Here is a 9514-nt window from a genome sequence, read left to right as displayed (position 1 = left end):
GTTTTACGTTGTTTTTTTTCTTCCAAAAATTCTTACAGAACTACAAATTCAACTTAGTTAAAAGATCTGAAATCAGTTGATTGGAAAACGTTACCTAAATTAGAAGGTTTCTCATCGCTAGTAATAATAATATTCTCTCGGTAGGTACAGTCTCTATGTTTTGCTTCGTTTATTGTGTAACACTACTTTCTAAGATTAAATTTAAGGTGTGTCCACTCTCCGGTGCTTTCCATCTTGTTTGTGTTTCTCCGTTAAATCAGATCTCAACAGCAGCTGCTTCTGTCTCAGTCACTCAAAAAGTGTCCTTCTCCGTGTTTTTTTTATTCTTTTCTTCGACGTTTTCTTTAGTGTTAATGTAGAATCAAGCTTTACCTCAATTTCTTTTGTTTTGTTTTGGGTTTTTGTTCTTGTTCAAACTTTCACCGCCGTAAATAATCAGAGTTTTACTCACTAGGGTGCGAATTTGCGTTTGTTTTCTTCTGCTTCTTCGGCGAGCTGTTTGGGTGTTTAAATATTCTGAGGCTGTGCTAAACAAACGTTTGATAAAATGTTTGACATTTCTAAAGTTTTCAAAAATGAAGCAATATGAAAAGTGTTTTATTTTGTCAAATAAACAAATCGTTAAACTCGAATTTTGATTCCTAAAACTCTCAAATCGATTCGAACTTTTTGTTTTACGTGTGTTTGTGTTTGTCTGGTAAAAACATCTCAATTTAAGGTTTGTTTTGGAAAGGCATTATTTGTTTTATCATTGTTTTTACGTCAATTAAAAATCCTTAGAAACTAATGTCAATTTTTTTTTATGTTTCTTCTATGTTTTGTGTGTACCTTCTTAATCGATTAATAGTCAGCAAAATTTTCTTGTATGATTTTCACCTAGGCTTAAACAGTTTCGCTACAAATGACATTTTCCTTACTGTTGCTATAACCACTGCTTACGTAACATCTACATCCACAAGTTGTTTGGTATATAAAAAACACTGATCCAACCTCTAATACTCACAAATGTGCGCCGTTTTCTTGTTTGTGTTCTGTTTAAGGGTGATTACGAATGTTTCAAGTTTAAGATTCGGTTATTTTCGGTTCATTTTTTAATTCACTATTTTGTTGCGCTGGTAGAAATTTGTTGTTTGTTTACATTTCGACTGTTTCGACTAGTGTTTGGCTTTTCACATTGAATGGCTACGACGAATTTTCTGAGTGTGTATGTTTGAGCTTACATTTATCTATCCTTACTTGTTGGTTTTTGGAGTGTATTCTACTTGATTATCGGTGGATTCTGTTGATAGGGTTTTTTTTTCTGTAAAAAAGAGAGAAAGAGTTGTACCGAAAGATTAGGATATTGGAATACATTAATGTTTCGAATTTATCTCGGAAAAAAAAAATACAGCACCGTATTGGGTTTGAACTACATACAGCACCGTACCACAGACAACAGACGTTGAGGCTCGAACAAAATATCTTTTAAACCTAATGTAAGGATTCCTATTCAACTTAAGCGCCACCAACGCCGACTTCCCCATTTAAAAAAACCTCTTTGACAACATGATGGCGCTGGCGTTGCACAACTTACACTAGACACTAAGTGCCGGTAGCGTCGAGTGGTAATTTTCAACAGAAAATTTATCGATACTAGCACCACATTGGTCGAAAGTGGAAAATTTATGGAGGAAATCAGGAGATGCTAGCGCCACGTAACGGCAACGTTCCCACTTATCTTTACACAAGTTTCTGGTGCAAGTTGGACGTACTGAGCAGTTGGTGAAGGTGCCACCAAAAACTCCTGAGGGCGGAAATATGGCTGCTTCTTGAAAATGTTTTAAACGCCAAAAAAGTTTCATCAACTTGAACGAAGTTTCATCAACTTGAACGAAGTTTCATCAACTTCAACGAAGTTTTATCAAATCCAACGAAGTTTTATCAACTTCAACGAATTTTCATCAACTTCAACGAAGTTTCATCAACTCCAACAAAGTTTCATTAACTTCAACGAAGTTTCATCAAGTTCAACGATGTTTCATGAATTTCAACGAATTTTCAGCAACTTCTACGAAGTTTCAGCAACTTCTACAAAGTTTCAGCAACTTCTACAAAATTTTAGCAAGTTCTAAGAAATTTCGGCAACTTCTACGAAGTTTCAGTAACTTCTACGAAGTTTCAGCAACTTCTACGAAGTTTCAGCAACTTCTAAGAAGTTTCAACAACTTCTATGAAGTTTCAGCAACTTCTACGAAGTTTCATCAACTTGAACGAAGTTTCATCAACTTCAACGAAGTTTCATCAACTTCAACGAAGTTTCATCAACTTCAACGAAGTTTCATCAACTTCAACGAAGTTTCATCAACTTCAACGATGTTTCATGAATTTAAACGAAGTTTCAACAACTTCTACGAAGCTTCAACAACTTCTACGAAGTTTCAGCAACTTTTACGAAGTTTCAGCAACTTTTACGAAGTTTCAACAACTACTACGAAGTTTCATCAACTACTACAAAGTTTCAGCAACTGCTACGAAGTTTCAGCAACTTCTACGAAGTTTCAGCAACTTCTACGAAGTTTCAGCAACTTCTACGAAGTTTCAGCAACTTCTACGAAGTTTCAGCAACTTCTACGAAGTTTCAGCAACTTCTACGAAGTTTCAGCAATTTCTACGAAGTTTTAGCAAATTCTACGAAGTTTTAGCAACTTCTACAAAGTTTCAGCAACTGCTACGAAGTTTCAGCAACTTCTACGAAGTTTCAGCAACTGCTACGAAGTTTCAGCAACTTCTACGAAGTTTCAGCAACTTCTACGAAGTTTCAGCAACTTCTACGAAGTTTCAGCAACTTCTACGAAGTTTCAGCAACTTCTACGAAGTTTCAGCAACTTCTACGAAGTTTCAGCAACTTCTACGAAGTTTCAGCAACTTCTACGAAGTTTCAGCAACTTCTACGAAGTTTCAGCAACTTCTACGAAGTTTCAGCAGCTTCTACATAGTTTCAGCAACTTCTACGAAGTTTCAACAACTTTTACGAAGTTTCAGAAACTTCTACGAAGTTCCATCAACTTCTTCCAAATTCCATTATTTATTTTTGCAAGTTCTTTCAATTTGACCAAGATCTAAGAACATCCATGACATTTTCCAAACATCAGGAAAGACCTTCAGCCCTATTACAAATTTTCCTAAACATCTGGGCAAAACTAAGTTGTCCAAATAAAACCCCGAAGTTCTAAGAAGTATGCTGAATTCCTACAATACATCCTGAGTTTCTGCTAAATTTCTAGAAATTCTAACTAAAGTTTCTACGAAGTTTCAGCAACTTCTACGAAGTTTCAGCAACTTCTACGAAGTTTCAGCAACTTCTACGAAGTTTCAGCAACTTCTATGAAGTTTCAGCAACTTCTACGAAGTTTCAGCAACTTCTACGAAGTTTCAGCAACTTCTACAAAGTTTCAGCAACTTCTACGAAGTTTCAGCAACTTCTACGAAGTTTCAGCAATTTCTACGAAGTTTCAGCAACTTCTACGAAGTTTCAGCAACTTCTACGAAGTTTCAGCAACTTCTACATAGTTTCAGCAACTTCTACGAAGTTTCAACAACTTTTACGAAGTTCCATCAACTTCTTCCAAATTCCATTATTTATTTTTGCAAGTTCTTTCAATTTGACCAAGATCTAAGAACATCCATGCCATTTTCCAAACATCAGGAAAGACCTTCAGCCCTATTACAAATTTTCCTAAACATCTGGGCAAAACTAAGTTGTCCAAATCAAACCCCGAGGTTCTAAGAAGTATGCTGAATTCCTACAATACTCCCTGAGTTTCTGCTAAATTTCTAGAAATTCTACGAAGCTCTCTGAGCTTCTAAAATTTTGGCTGAACTTCTACAAAGTTTCCTGACCATAAAAAAAATTTCAGCATGAACTTATAAGATATGTATATAATGAAGTTTGCTGAATCCTACAAAGTTCCCTGAACTTTTTAGAATTTCTTTGCTTTTCTGCGATGATCCCTAAAGTTCAACAAATATTCCTGAATTTTTACGGAATTTCCTGATCTATTTTAAGTCTTAAGAAGGTATTGTAAGTTTTAAGAAGTGCCTTGCACTTTTATGATAACTTCATCGAAGTCTCACAAACTCGTATAAAGTTTCCAATTCTATATAGTTTTCTCGAATTTTACAATTTTACATAGCATTCAAAATTACTTTCATTATCCGATTCTCTGCGAAGTTCCTTGTCCTCTGAATATCTCAAAAGTCCCTGAAATAAAAAAAATAAAAAACCAAGAAAGTCAATTCCCGAATTTCTGCGAAATTCGCTCAATTTCTCTAAAATTCGCTTAATTTCAACGATGTTTCAAGAAGTTCTACATTGTTCTCAGAACTTATTCAAAACTTATTGAAGTTCTACGATTTTTTCTGAATTTCATGGAGTTCACTGAGCTTCTACAAAGTTTGCTGAGCTTTTACAGGGTTACCCGAGTAGCACATTTCCATCATAATAAGTTGCAGCAACTTATTTATGACTGATATAAGTTGTATAGAAGTTGCCACAACCGATTTGTGACAACGGTGCTACTAGGGTAGTTGAGTTTATATAAAATTTGCTGCATCAAGGACCTCGGGATCCACTGGCAGCCGTGCAGCGACGAATTCCTGTTCAGCGTTCAACCACCCAAGATCCTTCAGCCCACAAAGCGCATCATTCTCTCCAACATCGCCAGCCTTTTCGACCCACTCGGTCTGCTTGCGCCTATCATCATCAAAGCGAAGCTACTGACGCAACATTTGTGGGAACTGAAGGTGGACTGGGATGTTATTCCCCCTGGTGAGTTGACTAATATCTGGCAAGTTTTCGTGCAAGGTCTGGCCCTTCTCAACTCCTTTCAGGTTCCGAGACGAGTTATCGGCACTAACAGGACGTCGCGAATTTTCCTGCACGGCTACAGTGATGCATCCGAGCGAGCCATTGGTGCCTGCATATACATCCGGACGATCGACGATGCTGGGAATAATAGTTCGCATCTACTCTGCGCAAAGTCCAAGGTTGCGCCAATTGGAATTAAAAGAACGACGCTGCCACGTTTGGAGTTATGTGCTGCAGTGATCCTCGCACGACTCATCAACAACGTAACAAGCGCCATCAATCAACCTTTCTTCGAGATACGAGCTTGGGTGGATTCAAGTGTTGTGCTTGTCTGGCTCAACGGCGGTGCTTCCCGCTGGAAAACCTTTGTTTCCAACCGGGTGGCAGAAATCACCACGCACCTACCGGCAGTCAATTGGAGCCACATCGCATCGGAGCAAAACCCCGCTGATCTCATTTCGCGCGGTGCATCGCCAGAACAAATTCAGCACAACAGTCTGTGGTGGAATGGTCCTGCATGGAGCCCCATAGGCGAGCAATGTGAATCAACCGACATCCCTACACTGACCAACACTGACCAACAGCACATTGATAGGGAGCAAAGAGCTGGTGCAGTAGCCGTTTCTCTCATCACTCTCTATGAAAATGACTTTCTCGATGGAATGATGGCACGATATTATCCCGATCTCACGAGGCTGCTTCGGGTCACTGCTCGTATTCTTCGGTTGAGGTCTCTTGACTCTCGATCGATTCCTCGTCTGTTACCACGGGAGCTTGATCGAGCCCAAACAGTTTACATTCGCCACGTTCAGCAACAGCACTTTCGTGAAGAGCTGGAACGTTTGCGGCAGCAAGGAGAAGTTAGTTCGCACAGCAGTTTGCACCAACTCAAGCCATTCCTGGACGAAGAGGGTATGCTCAGGGTGGGCGGAAGACTACAACAATCAAGTCTAAGCTACGACGTTCGACATCCTATATTGATACCTCGCCATTCTATCCTCACATCTTATCTGTTAAATCATGACCACATCGTCCATCACCACTGCGGGCCACAAACACTGCTAGCCGTATCCCGGAGGAGATTTTGGATAATTAGTGGTGCAAGTGCAGCAAGGAAGGCTTATCGTCAGTGTGTGACGTGTGCACGTGCTAAGCCAGTTCCTACGCATCAACAAATGGGTCAGCTGCCATCTGATCGAGTTCAACCAAATCCACCATTTGCGATCACTGGTGTGGACTATGCCGGTCCAGTCAGCATTGTAGGACGTAGGACCAGAGGTGCGAAACAAAGCAAGGGGTACATCGCACTCTTTGTTTGCTTTACAACAAAGGCCGTGCATATGGAAGCTGTTTCTGAGCTTACTACTGCAGCGTTCTTAGCGGCATTCACTCGATTTTCCAGCCGCTACGGTTTGCCAGCGACAACGCTCGGACAACGTTCTCGGACAACGCAACGAACTTCCGAGCAACAGCTAAGCACCTTCGAGAAATGTACGCGCAACTCAACTCTTCTGTACACAACGATGAAGTGGTCGACTTTCTAACCGACAAGGGAGTGGAATGGAACTTCATTCCGACAAGGGAGTGGAATGGAACTTCATTATGGGAGTCAGCGATCAAGGTTGCTAAGCAGCATTTGTCGAAGATCACAGACAAACAGACATAACACATTGAATATTTCTCACTGTAAAACATCGTCGCTAAAACATTACCGCCATCTGTTGAGCATACTGTGGTAGGTAGTACGCTGAACAGATGGCGGTAGTGTGTAAACGTCAAACGCAAGGGAATTGACTATGCGTGCCACAGGTAGCGGTACTACCAACTACGATACTTTTAAATTGTCCGCTTGTTCGATGAACAACTTGCGAGTGTTATGTCTGTTTGTCTGTGGTTACATCTTTACCTTCGAAGAACTGTCCACGCTGATAACTCAAATTGCTGCCACCATGAACTCGAGACCCCTTACACCGATCTCCAATAGCCCTATCGATGCTCAACCTCTCACTCCTGCTCACCTTCTCATCGGTCGTGCACTCACCACCGTTCCCGAAGTCAACTTGCTGGAGTGGCAAATTAGCTCGATGTCACGCTGGCAGTTCGTTCAGCGTCTCTCGCAAGAATTTCGCTCTAGATGGCAGACAGAATACGTGCGATCTCTGCAGCGGATGGCAAAGTGGCAACGTTCATCCCACAACGTTTCGGTCGGCGACTTCGTTCTACTAGTGGACGACAATTCGAAGCCAAAGCAATGGCCTACGGGTAGAATCATCGAAACCTTCCCAGGAGCAGATGGAGCAATTAGAGTGGTATCAGTCCGAACAGCATCTGGTACTACTCGTCGCGATGTCAGGAAGATAAGAGCCATACCATTGGATCAGGATGAGTATGTTCCAAGAAGACTTCGATCGGAAATTCCCATAGGGAATTTGGTGGGCGGATTATGTTCGAGCGAAATCTCTGGACGTTCCCCTTCCAACTAAGATGTGAACAGTTATCCCCTGCAGCATCCCCTGTAGTGGTTATTGATCGATAAGTTTGTCTCTTTTCTTTACATATACTGTATTCTCTTTCCTACAACCAACTTCAAATGTATTGAATTGGAATAATAAAAATCAATTGAATAATCGGTGAAGTGATTCGCACGCGTTTTTTTGTTACTCGTCCTTCAGATCGTGATTTCCCGGGTTTTCCATATTTTCTCCGGCTCTGGCCACTCCAGTCACTATTGGTCACTTTTTTATTGGTTTAGTCACTATTTGGTCATTTTTTTCGTTATTGTAGTCAATACTATTGTAGAAAATACCCACTACCTGCTGACAAAATTTTATCATTATCTCTAAAGGGTTATTTTTGAACGTCTTTTTTGTTTAGGGTAGAGTTTTTTTTCAATAAACGGGAAAAAACCGGGAATTGAAAAAAGAAATTTGAATGGACACCCTGTCACCGTGGCAGGTCTGTCGGAGAACACTCAAAAGCTGCAGGTCCTCACCAACCGATGCCTGCGGTATTCAACTTGTGCTTGGTGGAGGCTTCCCAATAGAATCTCCAATGTGATATCTTAATCTTCCAAGAACTTGATTAATAATTTAGCTTAAATACAGGTCTTAATCCAGAGCAAATTAATTGCCAACCGAAGAGTTTCCTTCAACTTTAATCGCCTTAAGATTACACAATTCCGACTATCTCGCATCGCATCGCAGCTGCGGCCCCTCTGCCGATGCAGATAAACGAGATCTCAAATCCCATAACGAATCCATCTTCGGCAATCTTCCTTTAACCCTCTCTAGTGCAGCATCATCAACAACGGCAAACAACATTGTATATGACAACGACCGACCGACCGACCGACCATCCAACCGAACAAACGACGACGGTAGCTCTGGTGGCAGCAGCAGCCAAGGACTCCAGAGCCATATCCATTATTCTTCATAATTTATGGGAAAACAAGCCCAGAAAGAGGTCGCTTGACGTCAACTTGATCTTCCTTCGCTTGGCTCTTCCCTCCCCCGAATAGAAATACACCTTGAAAGAACTGTTCGATTGCATCTATCTCATTAGTGTTAACTAATGAAGTTGCGTTGTCACCAACCAACTGTTTTCGATTGAATTTTGAAAACTAAATTGGTAGAAAATCCGTCAGTAAATTTTGAACAATTGCCTACGGATCATTGAGAATCAATTGTCAATCAAATGTCCATTTTTGTTCGGGTCCCACGTCCTTCGCCGGCACAAATTCCACATATAGACTCAAAGTAGCCGCTTTCGCTCAAACTTTTTCTTCTTCTCCGCGCTCCCAAGATCCTCGCAAGAAAATTGGGGCCCCACCGCCCATCTAAAGTGCGGTAAAAATACTTTCAAGGGTGAACGACGACGACGACGTCAGGGTGGGACAAAAAAAGAAAATAATAGAAAGGAAGGGTTGGTTACATCTTCAAGCTCTCCGGGTTTATATTCCGGGAAGTGAGTTTTTCCATTCTTTAGTCACACCACCAACGACAACGACGACACATGGATGACGGTCGGACGGAAGGACGGACGGACGGGTCGATTGAGTGGGCGTGGGAAAGCACGTTTTCCTCCGACACTTATCGGAAGAAATTTACGGAATGAGGCACAATAAGCGAGCGGAAAAAACTTTTTCCTATCTCACACTTCCTCGATGCCACGCCAGTGATGCCACATTTTTCAGCAGTACTTTAGTGTGCACGAATAATTTTCGCTTTTCAGCTTCTCAAATTCGAATGAATATGAACTCTGCTGTACGGATTTCTGCATGGACATTTTTCTAAAAATCTATGCCATTGGAGAAAAATCTGAATATCTGGCCACACTGTCCCGCGCGTTGTCTGGCCGTGACAGTTTGCGGGAAGATGGGAAAAGGAAACCAGAGATAGAGCGGCGCAAATTGAAATATTATGATGAGGCGCATCATCAACCGTCAGGTTGAGCGTCATCATTGTCGTCGTGAATGGGTTCGTCCCTTGTCAGCGCCCGATAGGAAATGGACGACGGTAATGTAGGGAGATTATGATCGGAAGTGGGGTGCTGATTTGAATCAGTGTTTGATGGAGGCATAGTTGGATTGCACGGTGCTCAAATTTCGAGGGGTCCTGCATCATTCAATTCAGAAAAAAAGGATCGAAAATCGACCGTACTCTCACTTAC

General features: G+C 41.2%; 1 protein-coding gene across 1 annotated transcript; it reads left to right on the top strand.

Annotated features, from left to right (window-relative positions):
* The first annotated feature begins 4792 nt into the window (after window positions 1–4792).
* On the top strand, window positions 4793–7072 carry LOC135712644 (uncharacterized). Its single transcript, XM_065235598.1, has 3 exons — window positions 4793–4807; window positions 4870–5758; window positions 6831–7072. The coding sequence occupies exons 1-3, from the start codon at window positions 4793–4795 to the stop codon at window positions 7070–7072; spliced, it is 1146 nt and encodes a 381-aa protein (XP_065091670.1).
* The last annotated feature ends 2442 nt before the right edge of the window (window positions 7073–9514 follow it).

This window comes from Ochlerotatus camptorhynchus, unplaced genomic scaffold (assembly GCF_037179485.1).
Source record: "Ochlerotatus camptorhynchus isolate MF236.1 unplaced genomic scaffold, CSIRO-AGI_Acam_v1.1 ptg000498l, whole genome shotgun sequence".
Lineage (NCBI taxonomy): Eukaryota > Metazoa > Arthropoda > Insecta > Diptera > Culicidae > Ochlerotatus > Ochlerotatus camptorhynchus.
Note: the sequence above shows the minus strand (reverse complement) of the source record. Positions and strands in the feature narration are given on the sequence as shown.

What these genes read in the sequence shown, in the direction of transcription:
- LOC135712644 (XM_065235598.1), top strand. An exon ending in GCCATTCCTGGACGAAGAGG is followed by an intron (nt 5,759 to 6,830) that starts GTATGCTCAGGG and finishes GATCTCCAATAG; the next exon opens with CCCTATCGATGCTCAACCTC.